Genomic DNA, 22,071 nt, shown 5'->3' on the forward strand with positions numbered 1-22,071 from the left:
GGGCTCAGGGGGGCCCTGCCCAGCCTCGTGCAGCAGCTCCAGGAGCAGCAGGAGCAGCAGTGGTGGCATTGCACAGAGTGGCCCCATGGCCGGCCAGTAACTGCCCCCCAGTAACAGCCCCACAGCCCACCAGTAACTGCCCACAGCTAACAGCCACACCAGTAACAGGGCCCCCACCCCTTAAAGCAGAGGCTGAGGCAGAGATTTGTACAAAACTGGCATCTTTATTGCTTGTTGGGGCTGTACAAAGGGGTTGGGAGCAGCTCTTGGGCCGCTGCAGAGGGGACACAGCTCCCGACCTGCCCGGGACAGGTATCCCTACACTTTACAAAAGAAAGTCAGTAGTCATCTTCAGCATTCACCACCAAAATCTGGAGCCATTTCCTGTCCTTGGCATTGCTCCTCACACCACACATCCCTGCTGTTCCAACGGGCACGCCGGGAGTACAAAAACTCTTTGTCTATGAAGGCACCATGTTCAGCATAGTTTAGTTCACACACACAGCTAAGTACATCTCTCTGGATGACTTCACTCCCTGGATCCCCTCCTCTTTCCCCACCCTCTGACCAGGGCTGGAGATGGGCTGCATCCAGCTGCAGAGCTCACTGTGACAGACAGACAGACAGACAGCCCGCTCAGCCAGAGCAGGACACAGCAATTAGGAAGTCATTGATTATCTTGGAACAAAAAGGAGACCCCCACCAGTACAGTTGGTGAAATTCTAGGTGACATTTTACAGATTTAATGGTGTTATAAATCTTAATCTAAGTTTATGGGAAACCACAGGAGTTCAAGTATTTTATTACTGCACACACTATATATATATTTATGTATGTATATACAGAGAAAAAGATTATTTTTTGGCAATATTAGGGGGATTTTACAGATTGAGCTGGGCTTGTGGCGAGCACAAAGCGAAACAGCCCAGCAGGCTCTTCAGCACTTATCTCACTTTTAGCAAGTTTGTGCAATAGAACCTCACTTTTAGCAAGTTGTGCAATAGATTTCTACTTGTGACCACGACATCCAGCTTCTACCCAGGGCACCACAGAACCAGCATCTACAGCTCCCTCTCCTGAGCACCTCTGCTCAGGAGGAGTTCCAAAATCCAGTCTAGCCCATGGTGCAGGAGCACAGGGCAGCCCAGTCTGACACACAGCAGCCCTGACTGACACCACAAGGGCTTGGCTGTTAAATTCAGGGTGCATCAGCCACCAGGCTCCCATTTAAAGTGCTCAGAGAAGCTCTGGTGGTCCAGGCAGAGACACTTCCCACTTCCCAGTGTTCTGCAGGGACTGCAGCTGTCTTTAGACCTCAATTAAAACCTAGCAGCAGCCCATTGTTTAAAACCAGAATATGGCCGTGTCTTCTCGTACCTTTATCTCCACTGCCCATCCATGAATTAGTGGGAATTAGTACAGGAGTCTCATTTAGCCACTCTCTAATTAAAAAGCATTAAACTCAGTGCTCCTACAGCACAGCTTAGTGTCAGTCAGCATGGAGTTAAGAATTTAAGTGCATTATTATGCATCTATAAACATATATACATGCATAAACATGTTTAATATATATCTCTCTTCCTGAAAAAGTCCTCTGAGACCTCATTCCATTTATGGTGTACATGGGAAACACTTTCCAGTCCATGCAGAGTAACTGTAAATTAACTGACAGATCTTGCTTTGTAAACGGGTTACTCCAATTCCTCACTGCACAATCAGAGAGACAACACCAAATCAGACAATTTCCTTACCAGGGCTCGTGGCAGAAATGGGGAAACCCAAAGCCACGTGCTGGATTTCAGGACTATTTCCCTGCTGCCAGCCTGGCTGCAGCGGCAAAGCTTGGACAGAGCGAGGGACAGGCTGGGTGTTTCAGTCCCTGCAGCTTTGGTCGAGGTATTTATTGAGTGTAAAGTTCTACATTCCTGCTCGGGATCTCTCGTTTGCCCTGTCCCAGGCTGCAGAGGGAGGCTGCCGGCACTGCACTGCCACGGGATGCCAGAAGGGGAACTGCAATTTCAGCTGTCGCAGCCAGCAGCTCAGAAAGCTACTTGGGAGGCAGAGGTGCTGGTCGGGAGGGGAAGTACTGTCCCTGAGGTAAACATTTCTGCTGGGCTGGAGGCGGTCCCTGAGGTACAACCTTCTGCTGAGGGGGTGGAGGCCTGCAGGGGACACAGGAGGAGCAGTCAGTGCCACAACATCACACCCCACCCTGCCCCACCACAGCCCTCACACCAAGACTCATCCCAAACATGCCATGCTCAAACTGTGCCTTCAATGGCCTGAAATCCTCTGGGAACCCCCATCTGGTCAAACTCACCTTTAGTATTCACAGGGAACCCCCAACGAGGGGAGAGAATGATGCATCTGACTCCATCTTATCAGAAGAGATGCATCTGACTCCATCTTTTTAGAAGGCTAATTAATTATTATACTATATTATTCTATGTTGCATAGTATATATTATTCTATACTATATATATTATTCTATACTATATATGTTATTCTGTACTATATTACATCTAAATTGAATCTGCCAGGCACTCAACTCTGCTCACACTGCACAGAATCTCATGACTGTCCTGACACACACACTTGGCCCTGACAGGCCAAGGAAACAAAACACCATCATTTTGGGTAAACAATCTCCATGTTGCATTCTACTTTTGCACAGAACAGGCACAGCAAATGAGATTAAGAATATTCTTAGAAAGAATTGTGCCTTGCTTTTCTCTGGGAAGAGAAATGTGGGGCTACACACTTGGCACTGATAGTCCAAGGAAACAAAACTCCATCACTGTGGGGAAACAATCTCCATATTGCATTCTACTTTTGTCGTAGAAAAACAATAAGAATTGTTTTTTCTTTCTCTGAGGTCCAAAGAACGTGAAACCCAGGAATATTTTTGGGAAGAATTGTGCCTTGCTTTTCTCTGGGAAGAGAAATGTGGCCACCACACTCACCTTTTCTCTAAAATTCTCTGCAGAACCCCCCAGTCCAAGAGCCCCCCAACATGAGCTACATTAGGATGCTCCCACTCAGGCACTGGCACGTGCTGGGTCTGTGTGTGACACAGCACAGCACTGCATCTCACAAGCACAACTCAGAAGTAAGATGAAACACACAGGAAAACTTCCTGCTCAAATTTAAGAGAAATGGCTTTGCACTTGGCCATAGCATTCACAAATCAGCACAATGACAGATTTGTGAGTGATTTGCTTTTAAGCTGACTATTTTACCAGGCCTTTCATCCACCTGCTGGGCTAATCTGCCTGCACAGCCATGCTCTGAGCCTCATCCATCACCACACAGCCACGACAGCGCACCATGAACGCGCTGCCTTCCGGGGTGAAGTGAAGGAGAAACTTCTCCTGGTGAAAAATCAGCCTCCATCACACACAACACACGATGGAACACCCCAGGAGTGACAGCCAGGACAAGAAATGCCATCAGTGCCCCTGCCAGGGGGCTGCACTGACCTGCTGGGCACCCTCGGTGGCTGCTGCACTGGGTACTGCGGTGGGGAGTAGTAGGGCTGGTGGAAAGCCTGCTGGGGGTGCTGGTTAACTGGGTAAGCTGGCACAGGAAAGGTGTTGGGATGCATATCCTGCAAAAAATAACACAGAGAGAATGGTCACCAATTGCACGTAGGGAACCGAAATATTTACGTCACGGAATCGAAATATTTACGTCACGGAATCGAAACATTTGCGTCACTAAATAAGTGATGTTCAAGAACACTTGCAAAGCAGCTTGGCAGTATCAGAGGAGCTCTTTCCTCTGAGAAACTCAGCAGGAAGAAGCAACAGCAGTCTGGAAACTGCTGGATTGTGAAAAATACAGAAAGGCTGATCACAACAGCTGGATTTCTGTATTTTGAAAAACACAGCAAGGCTGATCACAACAGCCCTTGGTTTGCTCTGGGAGAGTGTTCTGGCTGTTTGTGGCTTTCAGAGGACAACTGCTCTGACAAGGAGAGAGGGCTGGGCATCTGTGATGAGGAAAAGGAGCAGCAAAGCAGGTAAACCAAGCACATTCTGGGACAGCACTTAAACTGGGAAACTGAGGAGCCCCCCACAGAACAAATATTCTCTCTGCTTTTTATCGAGGAGAAACAATTTTCAGAAGTGAAGAAGTAACTTTAGAGCTTTTATTAGGGCAAAAGTTAGAGCAACTGCCTTCATGTCTTTACTTGAGAGGAACAAATAGAGTAAGGGAAGGTGGCTGGTTCCTACCATGGGCACAGCTCTTGGAGGATAAGGCATGCCACGGGAGAAGCCTCTTGGCTGGTAACCCCTGGGCTCAGTGTCTGGCCGAGGAGGAGGTGACTGAAGTGACCTGAAATCCAATGGATATGGGCTGTGTGAGCACATAACCCAGACACAAACCCTGCACAGGCTGGGAACACAGTATAAATCCAGCTCAGGTTCACAGTGCCTATCTTAGCACATATCAAGCATGAGAAAGATAATATTTAATATTACAATATGAATATTTACAATATTAATTGAAAATAATATTAATATTTACAAATCTAATAAATAAAAACAACCTTTTTTCAGTTCAAGACTCTGGCAGCTTCCCTTTGCCCCTCTATAAAAAGATCAGACACGAAAATATAAAGCTCTATCATCAATGCACAAGAATAAACATCATAATAAAGAGAAAACTCTCTGCTCTCTTGATTTGGGATGGATTTATCTATTCAGTCATTGCCAGAGGGAACCTGCATGTGCCATTGACATCCTGGGACTGGGAAATGCCTCCACATTTGGCATGACTGGTGTAAACAACCATGCACGGATTTTGCCCTGTTCCAGGGCACAGGAGAAGGCAGAAAGGAGAAGCACTCACGAGTGGCAGCGGGACATCAGCCTCCTGCAGCTCCTCTTCAGCCTGTCCCTCTTGGCAAAGGCCAGAGCAGCAGCCACGAGCAGGGGCAGCACCAGGAAGAAGAACACCAGGAGCCCATTGCGCAGGGAGGTGTCTTTGTCTGAGGGTACAAAACCACAGGGGAGAAATAAATATTCTCTGCTTAGGTAGGAATGGTTCTGTAACTGCTTTCTATTCTTCATAGACAAAACCCCAAAGAATCCAATAAGACAGGTGCCCAAATAGATCCTTTCTGTTTATCTGTTAGAGCTGACACTCTGGGCTGCAGGAGCACATTGAATTATGAGATCAATCCTCATTTTTCATGGCTGTAATGTTTCATTACTAAAGATTTTATAAGAGAGGAAAACAGAGCTTCTGCCTTTTGGGCTGATGTTAAATCTACCTCTTCTCCAGCCACTGTTTGCTGTAGACAAAGAACTTGGGCTCTTCATTTTGACATTTTTATACGCAGCAATTTCTCCCCTGCAGGCTGTACCAAAACAGCCTTTCCCTTTTTCTGGCTGATGATTTGAGGGATCTGCCTGAGCTCCAGTGTGCTTCTCCAGCCTGTTATTGCATCAGAGTCCCTAGCCTTCCAAAAGCCACACCAGCTTATGAAAAAGTCTTCAGGATCATCCTGCAGCCCACAGAAGTTACACCAACCCCATCTTTATATACTCCACATGGACACAGCAAATTTTCTCCAGATTAGTGTTCACAGGGGTCCAAGGATGAGGGAGGAGATGAGGATCTGACTCCATGTTTCAGAAGGCTTGATTTGTTATTTTATGATATATATTATGTTAAAACTATACTAAAAGAATAGAAGAAAGGATTTAATCAGAAGGCTGGCTAAGAATAGGAAAAGAAAGAATGAATAACAAAGGCTTGTGTCTTGGACAGAGAGTCTGAGCCAGCTGACTGTGACTGGCCATTAATTAGAAACAACCACATGAGACCAATCCCAGATGCACCTGTTGCATTTCACAGCAGCAGATAACCATTGTTTACATTCTGTTCCTGAGGCTTCTCAGCTTCTCAGGAGGAAAAATCCTAAGGAAAGGATTTTTCAGAAAATATCATGGCTACAGATTAGAGCTTAGCTCTGGCTTCCTATTTCACCTTCAAACCCTCAGTGAGCAGAGCAAGCTTCCAGCTCTGTCATTTGATTTTTCTTGTGCAGGAATGTTTCCCTTCCCTGAAGCTTCCCTTCCAAGCCTGGATACAGGGAAATCCAAGAGGACCTTTGTTCTGAGGTGGCAGAAATCACCTGAACTAAACCAGATCCTTACAGATCCCTAGCCCAGCACCCCGGGACAGAAGTGCAACACCTTGAGCACAAAACCTCTGGCAGAATTCTTTGCCAGTGAAACCCAGAGGTGCCTGGGGTCACCAACACGTGGGGCTGCCCTGGAGCACCCAGCCCCAGCCCAGCTCCCACAGCCACTTGCCATTGTAGGGAGGGCCACTGTCCACGCTGCCCCCGTAGCCTTTGGAGTCACAGAAAGGAGGAGCCCAGCCTGCTTCACAGTGGCAGTTCCTGTTGTTGTTGCACACCTGTATGCCAAAACACAAATACTCCACTCAGTCACCTCCATTTCTGGGCATTTCAATCTGCTTGCAGCAGCCATGACCTGTTCTGTCCTTTGTTGCTCAGCCTGGAGACTTTTACCCAGTTCCTCCACAGCCCTTGGCCAGGCATCCCAAGATTTCACATGACTGAGCACACACAGCACTGCTCAGGAAGAGCTTCCAAGGATTAGCTATGCCAACAGCTTACACACCATGGCTTTTACTTGTTTGGGTTTTTTTTCTTTGTGAGATGCAGAGTCAAATTTCATTAGTAATACTGGAACTGGGAATTCTTGCCTGGCAGAGAGTTGTGTCAAAGATTTTTTTGACACTGCTACAGGTTCTCTTGCCTAGAGGCATTTTATAGAGAGTTTTACAGTTGACAAAACAGAAAATAAAGTTACTGATCACTTCTCTTCCCTGCTTACCCCATGGCCATGGCACTGCTTCTCCACATCACAGTCGTAGTTCAGGACAGAGGCACTCACACACTGGAAGTGCCTGCAGATCTGGGGAGCAGAAATGCACACAGATGAGGGATGATGGCATTTCAGTGCCCCCTTGCCTGCCCAGATCCCTGCTCCTAAGCTGTGCTTGCTGCCACAAAGCCTCACACACTCTCAGTGATAATTCCAAACTCTGCACAAACTCTGCTCCACAAAAGGCCCCTCAGCATGGGGCTGAGCTGGCACTGGAGCCTTTTGTCTCCAGTCTGAATGTAAAGGAACAGCAATTAAATTGTGCCCAGTAAGGACATGTGGAATGCACATTCCTCTGCTAGGGCTAAGCTTCTGCACTCTTTAGTTTAGTTGGATTTTAATTGAAAGTTGTCTTCCAGGCATTTGTGAGGGCCTGGCTCTTCCTGCTCATTGACAGAGCAAAGTTTCTGGCTCTCAATGAACTCAATTTCTTACGCTTCACCTCCAAATGAAAGGCTCATTAAAGGTTTGGTGCACAGGCAGTGCAGTACTGGGCAGTGGGGGCAATCAGTGGACTCATGTCATTTTATATTAATTACAGGCATCCAAAAATAACAATCATAACTATCCATGAAACAGTGCAGCTGAAAATTTTAACTACAGGCATCCAAAAATAATGGTCAGAACTATTCGTGAAACAGTGCAGCTGAAAATTTTATTCCCATGAATACCCTAAATTATTACATTAGGAGAGCATTTTAAAAATTTTTATTACCTTTCCATTACCACACTTGGTGCCTTCATTCACCATTCCTGGGTCTGGGACATCAGAGCCCAGCTGGAAATCCACTCCCCAGCACGTCTGATGGGTGCCTCTGATGGGAGTTTGGATAATAGCAGGCTTGATTCCAAACACAGGCATAGCTTTCACATTTTCACACTGCAGCTTCCCACACATGGCATTCCTACAACAGCAACACAGGAACACTGTAGTGACACTTGAATTTATTCTGAGAACCACACTACCATGTGCTTGATGCCATCTTTCATTTCTACTGGAAGATGCTACTTGAAAACAAAATTGAGGCAACTTGACAAATAAAACTGAACTGGGCTTCATTCCAGTGCTGCAAGAGTAGTTTATCCCTGCTTTCTGTAAGCTGTTGGAATCTCTACATTTAGGAAAACATGATGATTTGCTTCTCATCTTGCCATATGTGATCACTTAGGGAAAGCACAATCCTTGACAGGAGATGTGGAACACCCTCTCCTCAGCACAGCCCTGCATCCCCCCCTACAACATCCCAAACTGACACCACAGCACCCAAACACAGATCCCCAACCCTTTATTTCAGCACTTCCCAACGCGCTGGGCTCCACTCACCAGCTGGAACATTTCTTGTAGTCATGGCCATGGAAACCACAGTTGCCAAATCTGTCCCCCTTGGAATTCACTTCAGCAAAGCAAATGTTGGGGGCTGCTTTGGCTTCTGCAAACAAGAGCCCATCCCCAGAGAGAGGAGCCACGTTACCCAGGCACAGAGACATCTCCCACAGGATCTCCTGCACCCACAGCAACCACCCTGCTACACCAAGTGTTTGCCACGAGCTTAGCAACTTGGGCAAAACACTAAAGAAGCTATAATGTCAGAATTACAAGGTTCCAAGTTTAAAAACTGAGAAAAACAGTTCCTTAACCTGATATTTTTTGATATTTCTTTACAGACCTATAGAGCAGAAACCCCACTGTACCAAAAATGATAAGTGCAACAAAATTATGGCTTGTATCCCCAGCACAAAACTAAATGTAACACAGGAAGAATGCAGGACCATGATGCTAAGCCATTACTACCACTGCTCCAAACACTCTGCCAAAGCCAGCTGGTCTCTGTTAGTGACAAGCAAATAAATATATTTTAAATAAATTTAGTGTATTTATAGGAATGTGCCCCCTGTGGACAGACTGACAAAACTTTCCTTCGTTTTTTTAAAAAGAAATAAGCTTAGAAGTTTTTCTCTTCAATGAGGTGAAAAGGCATCTCATAAGACTTAGGGGACCTCACCTGAAACTTAAAGATAGCTAATTGGATAAGAGCCAAAAAGTTTTGTTTGGCCAATTTACTAGAAAAAGAAGAGAAGAAAGAAACAAATTGCTTTTGTGAGGTTTTTACCAGGAGCAGGAGGACCTCTTGCACCTGAATCAGTTTTTCTCTATAAAGAGTTTTGTTATTTTACCTTTTATTAAAACCCTTTTGTTTCCACCAAAAGCCATCCTGCTGATTTTATACCTTCTGAGGTAGCTGAGCTATCCTGGGTGTGAAATAAATCTCCAAGAGCTTGAGGAGACCCATACTTGATGTATTCTTTAGTTGCATCTCTTAGAAAGACTGCAACATGTGCCCTTCCTTATTGGAGCCAAAGATGTCCTGGCATTGAGCTTTTTCTCTGTAAAAAGTTTTGTTATTTTGCCTTTCAATAAAACCTTTTTGTTTCTAACACTACCACAGAAGCCACCCTGCTGATTTTATACCTTCTGAGGTAGCTGAGCTGTCTTGGGTGCGAAATAGACCTCCAAGAGCTTGTGAGACCTGGCTGGAGGAAACCAATATTTTAAGTATTCTTTAGTTACACCTCTTAGAAAGATTGTAACATGTGCCCTTCCTTACTGGAGCCAAAGATGTCCTGGCATTGAGCTTTTTCTCTGTAAAAAGTTTTGTTATTTTGCCTTTTAATAAAACCCTTTTGTTTCCAACAAAAGCCATCCTCCTGATTTTATGCCTTCTGAGGTAGCTGAGCTATCTTGGGTGTGGAATAGATCTCCAAGAGCTTGTAACACCTGGCTTGAGGCGACCAATATTTCATGTATTCTTTAGTTACACCCCTTGGAAAGACTGTAACCCTGTGGCATTCCTTACTGGAGCCAAAGATGTCCTGGCACTGAGCTTTTTATCTGTAAAGAATTTTGTTATTATTTTGCCTTTTAATAAAACCTTCTTGTTTCCAACAAAATCCATCCTGCTGATTTTATGCCTTCTGAGGTAGCTGAGCTATCTTGGGTGTGGAATAGACCTCCAAGAGCTTTTGAGACCTGGCTGGAGGAGACCAATATTTTAAGTACTCTTTAGTTACACCTCTTAGAAAGACTGTAACCCTTACTGGAGCCAAAGATGTCCTGGCACTGGGCATCGTAGTACTGGCACACGCCGTTGTAGCAGTAAGCCTCCTGGTTGTGGCAGGGGTGCCCGTTCTGCACGGTGAAATCTGGCTGGCAGAACTGGGAGGTGCCATTGCAGTACTCAGGGAGGTCACACTCGTTGGTGCTGGCACGACACTCTGTGCCTCCAGGGAGCAGCTGAGCAGAGAGGGGAGGGAGAATTGTGTTAGGAAAGAGGGGTCTCACAGCAGAGAGTGGCGCTGCACCTGAGCAGGGACTGATCTGAATTCTGATCTGCGTGTCCTCATGGGCCAGGTGTGAGAAACAACTGCTCGCTTTGGAAGTTTAAAGAGGTTTATTAAACCTTAACAAAAATACAACATCAGGAAAAAGCTGCAGCACTGGGAACTGCCCCTCGTGGATACCACGACTTCAAGATGGATGCTCAGTGTTTTATACCCCTGGGGGCTGCATCAGCCAGCCCTGGCCCTTCCCAAAGTCTGTCACTCAGCTCTTCTGTGCCATTTATCAGTGCAAACTGCTTTGTAACTGGATTGGAGGGCAGGTGTTGCCTGTGTTAGGTGTTCCCCTAAGCACCCCCAAGCTTTGCCATTGCCACCTGCCCCAGGTAAGGGACACGTGTGTAGCCTTCTTTGTACCTGTCCTAGACAGCCCAGGCTGTCTGATGGTCACAATACAGGTGGAAAAGGAACTATGGGGAGACAGAGGACATCTAAACTACAATAACATAACTGTACATCACTAAAGCTTTTCTTAATATTCACACAATAGTTATCTTTCAACTGAGAGAGCCAATCATCTCATTATCCATCTATGACACAGGACAACTCCCTCTCACAGATGCACTAAGCCAACACTCTCCTTTTCTCAGCCTCCTACCACCACCCCAGTTTCCTACCTGGCAGTTTTTGCAGCAGTCCCCATAAGCACATTCAGCACCAGATCGGAGCCTGCAGGTTCCTGGCTCACAGCATGGATCGTTCTCACATTCCTGAGGACACAAGGGCTGTGAATGTCACAAAATCTCCTCCTCTGTCACAAACAGTCCCCTCTGAGCAGGGGCACTGCTGGGATAAGTTACACACGCAGCCACAAACCTTCGGAGAGCCACAGTCACACTCCTCCCCAGCATCCACCAGCTTGTTCCCACAGTAAGGGACACTGTAGGTCTCATCAGGCTTTGGGACGTTGAGCAGGCAGCTCCCACCTTTGTTGAGTGTCAGCTTCTCAAAATCTTCTGCACTGCAGCTGCTGAAGTTCCTGGATCCCCTGCAATGGACAAAATGAGCTGAGCTTTACACTGAGCCAAGCCAGCAGAACAGGGGGACATTTGCATCCTCCATCACAAGCACAGGACTCTTTGCAAGGGGAATTTGAAGGCGAAAGTAATCCACAAAAAAAAAAAAAGCACACGGATGGGGGAATTTGAGCTTTGTTTGCCTTCCCTTGTTCAGCTACTTACGATGCTCCAGAGCTCATGATGCAGCTGCTTGCCCCACAGTGACAGACGCGTTCATCGTCGTGGTTCATCCCCAGGTTGTGGCCGAGCTCGTGAGCCATGATGGAGGCAAACATCTGGATACTGATCCTTCCAAACTGCACAGGAGAGACACAGAAAGCAGTCAGAACAGAGCTGATCCTGACAAAGTCAAAGTGAGCCATGATGGAGGCAAACATTGGATACTGATCCTTCCAAACTGCACAGGAGAGACACAGAAAGCAGTCAGCACAGAGCTGATCCTGACAAAGTCAAAGTGAGCCATGATGGAGGCAAACATTGGATACTGATCCACAGGAGAGACACAGAAAGCAGTCAGCACAGAGCTTATCCCTGACAAAGTCAAAGTGAGCCATGATGGAGGCAAACATTGGATACTGATCCTTCCAAACTGCACAGGAGTGACACAGAAAGCAGTCAGCACAGAGCTTATCCTGACAAAGTCAATGTTTGCTTCTGTGCCAAGGAGACCCTTTTGCCATTCTGGCTGTAAATTATCAGGATTCTCAGACCAACAGTGCTGGATTTCCAACCAAGTACATGGAATTTGCTCAGCAGTAAAAGCCCTCAGAGAAACCTCTCTGGGACACTACCCAACAAACTCCACTTTCCAGAGCAGCTGCAACATTAACACAAAGCTGGAACTCTCCACACCAGCCCAATTCTCCTGAAATGTGCAAATTCCAGCACTTCTGTCACTGGTCCAAAGAAGCAGATTTCTGGGATTGTGAGTTATCTGACACCAGCAGCTTGGTTCATTAAGGCTCTGCAGTGAACATAAAACATGCAGTGAACCAGCACTGCTCAGGGAGGTCACAGCTGCAGGACAGATTTGAAAATACCCACAGTTCCCACATACTTTTGAGGCAGAGATGCTTAAAACAATACAGAGAAATCCTCTTGCATGAGCACTGCATAGTGAGCTGAGCAGAAGACTACAGAGAAGTTGTGATCCAGACACCCTGGAAATGTCAGAAATTGTTTGGGACAACATAAGAGCCCCACTAAGCCACTTCAGCTTTGTTATGTGCTTCCAGGAAGACTTTCAGAGTGCAATAAATCACATTCAGAGATCACTGAAGAAATCTCACCACATTAATTCCTCCTGCATGGCTCTTGGAGCACACTGTTCCCACATAGGCCATTCCAGCTGTGCCACCAAAACCCTTCTTCCTGCAGTCATGAAGAGAAAGGAGAGGCCACCATCAATCCATACAGACACACACAGAATCCACACCACTCCTGCCTGTGGGGCACAAACCCTGCTGCTCCAGCTTTCCTAGCACTGCTACTGACTGCATGCACAAATGGCACCAGTTAAGCTTTTACTGGCTGCTCAAGATTCCTTTACTCTGTGGATTTAAAACAAGTGTTTACAGAGAAATTCAACCTCTTCCACATCATCCCTCTGCATATAAGGAGCACAGGCACTACAGAGAAGTCCAATTAAGCAGGACCTGTCCAGGCCCCTCAGGCAGACTCCAGACTTAGCAAGCAGTTCAGCTTTTAGTGATTATCAGCTCATTAGTGATTATCAGCTCATTAGCTTGCTAAGTGGCAGGGAGAGAGAGGAGGAGGCTCTGTGAGATTCCACAGAGATGCTTTTATTGGCATCTTCTGCAAAGGTTCTCAGAGACAGCTCTTCTGCCAAACTGGGCAAAAGTAGGACTTTTTATAGAGTAAAGGAGTTTTGGAAACTATCCAATGGTGAGGGTCCTATAGGCTTATAGAGAGATAAGGGGTCTGAAGGCAAAGAGGGGCTTCTTAGGTGCAGTCATCAAGACATTTCCTTATCTTAGGCTGCTGAAAGCCATGGAGGCATTGCAGGCCCTGTGCCTGCTGGGCTGAGCAGGCAGGGACAGAAGGAACTTCCTGGTGTTAGGAAAATTAACCCACAAACACCAGAGATTTATGTCCAAAAAGGAGACAGAGGAGTCCTTGTACTTTATTCCAATCAAGGCAGAGGCCATGGGGCATTTCCCTGGGGTCTCTCCAGTTTTTGGAGGACTCAGCCTCCCTTTTTATCCCAATTTCCAGCCACATTTCCCTTCTCTCTTTCCCCATTTCTGAGGCACTTGAGAGGTTCAGACTTGCCAGAACACCTGATACCAAAGAGTCCCCACTAACGTATAACCCTCCCTTTTAATTCTTACGGAATTTTGGGGGTTTTCCCCATTTCTGAAGTACTTGAGAGGTTCAGACTTCCCAGAACACCTGATCCCAAAGACTCCCCTCTAATGTACAACACTACCTTTTCATTTTTAATTCTTAAGGAATTTTGGGGGTTTTCTTCCCCATTGTTTCTTTCATCTTTCAATTTATTGCTCTAATTCAATTTACTGGTCTAATTTCATTTACCAGCAAACCTAAAGTTTATTTATAAAAGCAAATCTCTTTTCCCATTCACCAATCAGTGGAATCCTTCCCATTGTTTCTTTCCTCTCCCAGGGCTGGTTTTATCTCCCAGCAGCCCCACAGCTTGTTTGGAAACACAAATCCCTCACTCCTCTCCCTGGAGCAGAGGGAAGGAGCAGCACTCACAGGACAAACTGGGCGCTGTCGTGTCTCCGCCGCAGAACGAGATTCTTCTCTCGCCACTGCACGAAATTGGCCAGCACATCCCCAGCCCCTCCATCTGTGCTGATGATGTTCTCGTGCTTCCAGATCTCCAGCCCAACCAGCACGATGCGGATGTTCAGCATAACGTACATCTGGGGAGAAAAATATTCATTTATAGCTTCAGACAAAAACAAGTGGCCTGGTGTCTTGTGTGTCCCTCATGGCAGGAGGAATGATAAATCTGACTGCATGTTCTTAGAAGGCTAATTTATTATTTTATGATACTAAATTAAAGAATACTATACTAAAGAATACAGACAGAAGGTTAAAAAGATAATAATGAAAACTCATGACTCTCTCCACAGCCTCAACACAACTTGACCAAGAATGGCCATTAAAACAATTCACATGAAACCAATGAAACAATCTCCAACCACATTCCAAAACAGCAAAACACAGGAGAAGCAAATGAGATAATATTGTTTTCCTTTTTCTGAGGCTTCTCAGCTTCCCAGGAGAAAATCCTGGGCAAAGGGATTTTTCAGAAAACATGACAGTGACACTGGTGTTATAGATCTTATTGCAAGCATCCATCTTTGCTGTGTGGGTTTGAATTTTTTTCACAGCTTGTACACAACTGGAAGCACCAGAATGCATTTTCCCTGTGATTCAGACCTTCATTAGCTACGGGATCAATGCTTAAATGCCACACTGGCTACATTGTAAAACAACACCAAACAGAAATAAAAAGAAGTCTCAATTCTGACAAATATCACGTGAAATAGTGGAGTACCAAACATGCTTTTTCTCTAACCTTTACACAGACACAAGAATTACAATAATTGCAACAATCTGTCCTGTCACTTGCTGGATGTAGCACAGGTTGGAAGAGTTTCCTAGACTAATTCTCAAGGTGGATAAGTGCTGATGAATTTAGAGATGGAAAAGCTTTCATGGGGATGCATTCCCCAAAGTGATACCAGAACAAACCCCAGGGTGGACATTTCCAAAAGCACACAGAATCCCTCCTACTCACACTGTCAAGGAAGTTTGCCAGCTGCACCATGTGTTCTCTTACTTCTGTTTCACTCTTCCCAAAATCTTCAAACTGCAAGACAAAGAAACTCAGTTTCATGAAGAGAAGAGATGGAGACAACAGTTTGAAAAGGAACAGAACATTTTTGGCTGGCTTCAAATCTCCAAGAAGATGCAAACCAATTCAGCAACATCTTCACTGGTGCTGCTCAGCAGCTCAGTATTCCAAAGCCAACAGCAAAGGCAGTTTTTATTACATGCTTTCCTTACATCAGAAGATTCCTTGCTAACAGAACCTCTCCCTGTCTGATGGCTGACTTCTTTTCTGAGGAGGATTGCATTGCACACATTTATCCACTTCCAGGGTAGCGTATTTGTACAACTTGGGTAAATTGTCAAGTGTTTTTTAACAATCCATTTGGGAGTAATGAAATCTGAGGGCTTTCCAGGCCCTCTCCTGAAGAGAAGGGAAAAGAAAAAACACACAGAACTCCCACCTTTTCTTTATCCACGACTATAAACAGCTCCACATATCTTGTCTGGTGCAGGACTGCCCTCTTCCTCTGGGGGGAAAAAAATATTTTAGACAACTTCAGATTTATTAATTCAAGTGTAAACAAAAAAAAAGCCTCATGACATTGTCATATTTCACTTGATACCACCAGTGGTTTGAGACACACCCAGAGCACACAGTGCCAAATCCAAGCAGTGCAATCCAATGCAATGAGAGTCTCTGTGTTTTACACTAAAACTCAGCTGCACAAAGACTCCCCTTGTTTCAAAAGCAAGGCACCTCTGCACAGATTGCTCTGGAAAGTCACCACACACTTTGATAAAGGAGCAGAAAGATTCTACCAGTAAATACCAATGATTTTGATGTGAAACACAACATTTCTTCATTCTCCTGCTTTCATTTCAATCTTGTTCCTGTACAGACAGTCCTTGAAGGACAAGGGGGACTTCACACCAAGCCACCAAACTGCTACTGTGATGGTGATGATAGTGTAAATGGAATAATGGAAATAATGGATGGAATAAACATGACAATATTCTCTGGCTTCAGATGCAGTACTTTGTTAACAAGCCTCTCCATGATGAGGGTCATGCTCCTGCCCTTAGAAGTCCCCCAAAAAATTCTGGGAATTTTCTAATAATATTGTTTTCCTTTTTCTCTGAGGTTTCTCAGCTTCCCAGGAGAAAATCCTGGGCAAAGGGATTTTTCAGAAAATATGACAGTGACACTGGTCATGCCATGTGCAGAAGCAGGAGGAGACTGTGGCAGCTTTGGGGAAGAAACTGAGCTGTCCCTTAGTGCAAACCCCCCAAATCATAAACCTTTAGGTATGCACTAAGTCCCAGGAAATCTGATAAGCTGCTTGCACACTCTTAAATGAACTCACAAAACCCCTTGTGTGGGACTGGGCAGGACTTACCCGCAGCAGCTGGGTCATGCTGGGATGGAGCTCTCCCTCTGCATGTTCCCCTTCCTGGCCTGCAGTGGTTACTCCACACTCTGTGGGCTCTTTCTTCACATTCTCCAGTCGATATAAAATGTGTTTAGAGCCAGAGGAGGGATCCATGGGCTCAATCCCATAGGTGACATTGCCTATTGTCACCAAACCCCTAAAATAAGGCAGTGTGTAAGAAATGTGGCACTGAGCACAGAAGACAGTAACACAGAATTTTATTTTACTGAATAACCAAAGCCTGCCTATACCTCAGCTCTTGTGAACCAGCACACTTCACAATTCTACATTTCCAAAGGCTGAGCAGGGCCTTACAAATACAGGGCATTAAAAACTTCTGTAAGGCTCTGCAGTGCCCTAGGAATTACATCCCAGGTCTTAAACAGAAATGCTTTAGTTCAAATACACTACTGCCACTCTGACATGGCTCTGTAAAAAATACAATATATGGCACACAATATATGGCAATTAGCCCAAAGCAGAAAACAATTCCATCAAACTTGAGGTGCATAAGGTTTAAAGCCAATTTTGTGAAATTTGGAGATAAGTGTTCAACATTCCACTTCTTCAATAGGCACAGTTGTCATGACTATCTGTGTAAGTTAAAAAATAACTTCTTTTTTAAGTTATTTTGCAAATATGCATCAAAACCAACTTACTGCATTCTGGTAACAATCTGCATTAATAACTTATTTGATGGTACTTTAAATATCTGCGAACTCCTTAAATAAAAGGACACCAGCACCAAGGCAGCTCAGGGCACCCAGTGACAGTGAAAAGCAGAAATGGGTTTTGGCTTCAGCAGCCACAAAGTGACAGCAGGGACACAAAGGAGAAGCTGTGCTACCTGAGCCCTGAGCAGGTGCTGACAGCCACCAGGGAATCCAGGGTCCCCTCCACGAAGCCCTGATAGTGGCAGTGATCCTGGGCAGGAAAACAAAGGTGCATTATCAGGTGTTTCAGGCATCCCTGCACAGCCAGGGCAGCCTCTGAGCTGCCACTGACCTGAAGTGATTACAACTCAAGAACACAACATGTATTATTAAGTTCAATTTACCACAGCTGGATTTCTTGACTTGAGCTAGGCTATCCCTCTCCTGTTCTGTCCTCCACCCTGCCTCAAATATTTTGAGGCCAGCCCCTCCCTCCTGATTTGGGCCAAATTACTCTTCAGTCTTCTGGCAGAAAGTTCTGGCTTGTCTGTCACCTCTGTAACAGGAGGAGGGACCTGCTGTACACCCCAACCAGAGCTGTGCTGCACAGCCCTGACACATGGACATAAAAATTCTGGAAATTAGACAATGGGGAAATACACTCAATTTCCTCTGGCAAGGACATCTTTAGACATTGATATAGGAGACTATAATACAGGTTCTGTCCCCTGTTGCTCAGCAAGGAATGCAGAAAGCACAGAGGGTTTGTGCCAATTGTTCAGGGCCAGCATGACTTCTGTGACCTAATGCTGAAAAAGCATTTTTCCTCTAACCAATCCCTTTGAACTAGGAAGCAAACAGTCATTTGACTCAGGTGCTCTACTTTCAAGAACAAGATCCTATGAATCATGTATGACTAACACTTCCCTTTCAAAGGAACAGCACTGATCCTTAAGAGTGAAACCATTAGGAAATCTCTCTTGCATTTTGTATCGCACAACTTGCTTTCAATTCTACATTTCCAAAGGCAACATGTCAGGCAGCAAATGCTTTTTGTGGAATAACTCCAACACTGCACAGATCCCATTCTACCCAAAGGTCCTTCAGACTTGGTGCATCCATCCCTTCCAGCAGCTCCCACGTGTCAGGACTTACAGAGCAGCCCACCCTGAGGAGTTTTTAGTTCCTAAAAGCCATCCCTGCTGAATGGATGCAGCTCACAGTGCCTCAGGGACTGATCTAGAAGCTCATTTTGTGCAAAAATAAAAAACCAAAGTTGCCTTTTCAGCCCCCAGAGCAGCCCTGCCCTGGGTTTGGGACAAGGACAGCAGCACCCCAGTAATGAGACACCAACAGCAGCACTGCCTTGTAGAGAGGAGCAGCTTCTAATGAGACAGCAATCACCTCCACAGCAGAAAATACAGGTTTTTCACAGGTTAGAGCCTCATCTAAAATTAAGGAGTCTCTCCAGGAACAGGGCAGTGGGCATGAAGGGGACCCAGCAGAAAATACAATTATTCTTTTGTGATCCCAACTCCCTCATCCCACAAATGCTCTGTTCCTGCCACCCTCAGTGAGGATAGGAATAGAAGGAAGTCCTACCTGGACATCTGGATGTTCCAATTGCAACTTCCCCTCCTTGTCATAGGTATAAACTGTGAAATCTTTGGGCAGCAGGTGTCTGCAATGACAGGGGACAAGGAACACAAGAGGAATTTCATGGGACGGCTGCGACACTGGAACAGAGCAGTAAGATGGCCCTAATCAAGTGTGAGAATTGAAATTAAATAAGAAAATATTAAAAAGGAAAATCCTCTAAAATTAAAGAAATAGTATATTTTCACAGCAAAATTCAAGAGACCAGAATGGTAGAACTGCTCATGAAATCAAACAAACCACCTCAGAAAGTAGAACAAGCAGCAAAACCCATTAAATTGTGCTAAAACCCTGTTTCCAAGCAGAAAACAAAAAATTCTAGCCCTCAGTCTGCTGCATATGCCTTTTCCTCCCCAGTTTGAGGAGGAAGTGCACTGGAAAGTCTCCCACGACTAAGACTGCTCATTCATTGATGTGGTGCAGCTCAATTCCCACATTTCTGAGGGTCAGGGCCTTGGCAAGTGGCAGCTGGAGCTCCCCAAGGGCTTGCACAGTTGTGTCTCTATCAAGGGCAGCAGTGGCCTGGTAAATGACCATGTGCTGGTGCTGCAAGTGGCCCTTAAACCCCAGACAGACAGACAGACAGACTCAGTATCAGCTGTGAGGTGTCAGTATTCAGACCTTGGAGAGTCAGTTTCCTCATTTATTACTGTCCTTGTGCTACTGAGACAGGAAAAAACCACAAAACTAAAGCAATAAACAAGATCCAGACAAAAGTGAAAATATTTACTTGAAATACACTTCAGCTTGTTTATTTTTAGCTGTGAATGGAAAGAGTTGTAGATTCCCTGGGTCTCCTCGGAGTAATCTGCAGCTTCCTGCTCTGAAGGGGGCTCCCCAGGGCTGCAGGAATCAAAAACCATCTCTGGCTGATGGCCAGGACAATTAGGATTCAATCTTTTCCCATTGTGCAGAGCTGGGGTGTACCTGCACTTCCCGCACAGAACCCCAGGATTCAAAACTCATGTGCTACCTGCCAGCTTCTCATCTGGACACAACAGTAATTTAATAACATTTAATTTAAATAATTTAATAATTTAAAGAAATTCATCACTTACTTGTTCTTTTCTAGATGAATGGTGTATTCTTTTCCCTCAATCTCAATGGCATATGACACTTTGTCCTAAATAAAAAGAAAGGTGAATTTTATTCATGTTAATGAATGAAACAGTCTTTGAAACCAACAACAGAGGAGGAGCCTGATATTTGTTTTATAACTGTCCCTGCCTTGAGAACTGAGCATCTCTTCCTCTGTGACTGGGGAAAAAAATCCCATGAAGGAAATGGTTTTAAAATAGAAATGGAAATAGTTTCAAAATAGGAATGTGGTTTTCTTATTCTGTCCTAAAACTTCCACAGAAAAGTTCCAATACAGAACCAGAAAAGGACAACACAGTTTTTTTACTGAACATGATGCAAGTTTTACACCCAGACCAAAAATCCACTGCAGCAACTCCTGAGCTCTGGAGGAGGGAGGTACTCCTGTCCCTCAGCTGCCAGCAGTGCCAGAGGTGCTGCTCTCTGCAAGGACAGACATTTCCCTGCTGCCAGGTGTACCCAGCAGCATTCCATGGGCATCTCAGGTTAGTTTTGGGTGGACTTTATTTGGAAATGGGCACTAAATTGAAGATGTGGCTCAGAGTGCCCAGTACCTGTAGGGAGGAGCTGTTGGAAGCCTCTCGTCGTTCTCTCCCCAGTCTCTGTGGAGTTACAACTTCATAGGAAGAGAGCAGGGAAATCTCCTGGAAACCTGGAGAGCAGAACAGAAACACTGGGTAAAGGGACAAAGCAAGCAAGAGGATGAAGCACAAGGAGGAAAACACTATTTGAGGAAAAGTCCACACTCAGAAGAGCACAGAGCAAGGCACGATTGGATTGCCTTGCAAGGGGCCAGAGAAAAACAACACACAAACAGCAGAGGAGACACCAATTTCCCCAGAAAGTTTGGAATTGAAATCTTCACATTCCAAATACTGGCTTACCAGCACCACCACTCTTCATCAGCAGAATCAGCACAGCAAGGGATGCCCAGTGTCAAACCTGTGCTGCAAAGCTGCAGAACTGCCCCGTGCAGCCCCTCTCAGTGCACTGCCCATGGCACAGCTCAGCCCCAACCCTGGCCCTGCACAGCACAGCCAAACTCCTGCCCTGAGGCTGCTCTACTATTTATTAAGCTTTTACAGAGCTCCCAAGGGCCTCATCAAAACAACTGAGGTGAGACAAATCCCTGCAACAAAGAAGCTGTCACAGATCCTTTTATATATTATCTGTACATGCAACATCAGACAGATCCCCTGAACCAAACAAGTCCACAGTCCAAGCTCCCTTTATCAGTTTTTGCAAGCTGTTTTATATTAACTGTGTAAACAACAATAAATTGTGCATGCAAATTACTTTTCCCATCAGTGGTGGCATCTGCTGGTGCCTGGCTCTCAGCCACTCACCCAGGAAGCAGGAGGTTGGCCAAGGCAGATCAGGCAGCATCCAGAGAAATAGTTTTCCTGGCTCATGGCAAGGGAATCAATGAGCTCATCAGAGGAGTCTGAGCTTCCCAACAAAGGCAGGGGGAAGGGAACAGTTATCCTCACTGTCTGTCTCCAGAAATCACCATGTCTGGGTGAGTGAGTGTTTGGTGTCCAAGACCCTCCAAAATCTCTCAAGTGGGACTGAGATGGTGCATCCAGTTAAAATCAGTCCCTCTGAGTACACCAAAACTCACACTCCATGTCCAAAGGGCCTTTGGCTTCTCTAAGCTGCAGGACAGCACTGTGAGCTCAAAGCTTCACGAGAGGCTGCTCCATCCTTGGGAAAATGGGCAGGCTTTAAATGCCAGGGGTTCCTCAAAAAGCACCAGGCATTCAGGAGATGCCTTCTTATGCCTGGCAAGCTGACACAGATCATCATCATCATCATCATCATCACCTTGGGGAGCACTCAAAAAGGCACACCAAGGGAAAAGAGAGTCCCTAGCACACTCTTCCCATTGCCAGCTGGGGTCTCTGTACAAATCACAAACAGGACAGGACTGCTGGGAACGTGCCTTGAGCTGTTTGATTTTCCAGCACCAGCCTCATTACATGGTTATGACAGTGGGAAGATGCCATCAAGCTCACATCTCAGCCAGCAGACCAAGAATTTAATGTTACGACTCACTTTATAAGTT

At 45.5% G+C, this 22,071-nt stretch overlaps 1 protein-coding gene across 1 annotated transcript in view; it reads right to left on the minus strand.

Annotated features, from left to right (window-relative positions):
• Positions 1-204: 204 nt before the first annotated feature.
• Positions 205-22,071, minus strand: part of LOC132085418 (disintegrin and metalloproteinase domain-containing protein 9-like) — a 28,076-nt gene continuing 6,209 nt past the window's right edge. Inside the window, exons 2-22 of the mRNA XM_059490884.1 lie at positions 20,561-20,658; positions 19,967-20,031; positions 18,855-18,933; positions 17,447-17,523; positions 16,567-16,756; positions 15,631-15,696; positions 15,135-15,206; positions 14,081-14,250; positions 12,631-12,712; positions 11,504-11,637; positions 11,139-11,310; positions 10,940-11,032; positions 10,023-10,218; positions 8,251-8,356; positions 7,642-7,831; positions 6,876-6,956; positions 6,327-6,432; positions 4,855-4,993; positions 4,236-4,338; positions 3,480-3,607; positions 205-2,162 (exon numbers count right to left, since the gene is read on the minus strand). Coding sequence (XP_059346867.1) covers positions 2,048-2,162; positions 3,480-3,607; positions 4,236-4,338; positions 4,855-4,993; positions 6,327-6,432; positions 6,876-6,956; positions 7,642-7,831; positions 8,251-8,356; positions 10,023-10,218; positions 10,940-11,032; positions 11,139-11,310; positions 11,504-11,637; positions 12,631-12,712; positions 14,081-14,250; positions 15,135-15,206; positions 15,631-15,696; positions 16,567-16,756; positions 17,447-17,523; positions 18,855-18,933; positions 19,967-20,031; positions 20,561-20,658 — 2,462 coding nt within the window. The 3' untranslated portion in view covers positions 205-2,047. The remainder of the gene's footprint in view (positions 2,163-3,479; positions 3,608-4,235; positions 4,339-4,854; positions 4,994-6,326; positions 6,433-6,875; positions 6,957-7,641; positions 7,832-8,250; positions 8,357-10,022; positions 10,219-10,939; positions 11,033-11,138; positions 11,311-11,503; positions 11,638-12,630; positions 12,713-14,080; positions 14,251-15,134; positions 15,207-15,630; positions 15,697-16,566; positions 16,757-17,446; positions 17,524-18,854; positions 18,934-19,966; positions 20,032-20,560; positions 20,659-22,071) is intronic.

The sequence above is a fragment of the Ammospiza nelsoni genome, chromosome 30, assembly GCF_027579445.1.
Source record: "Ammospiza nelsoni isolate bAmmNel1 chromosome 30, bAmmNel1.pri, whole genome shotgun sequence".
Classification (NCBI taxonomy): Eukaryota; Metazoa; Chordata; class Aves; order Passeriformes; family Passerellidae; genus Ammospiza; species Ammospiza nelsoni.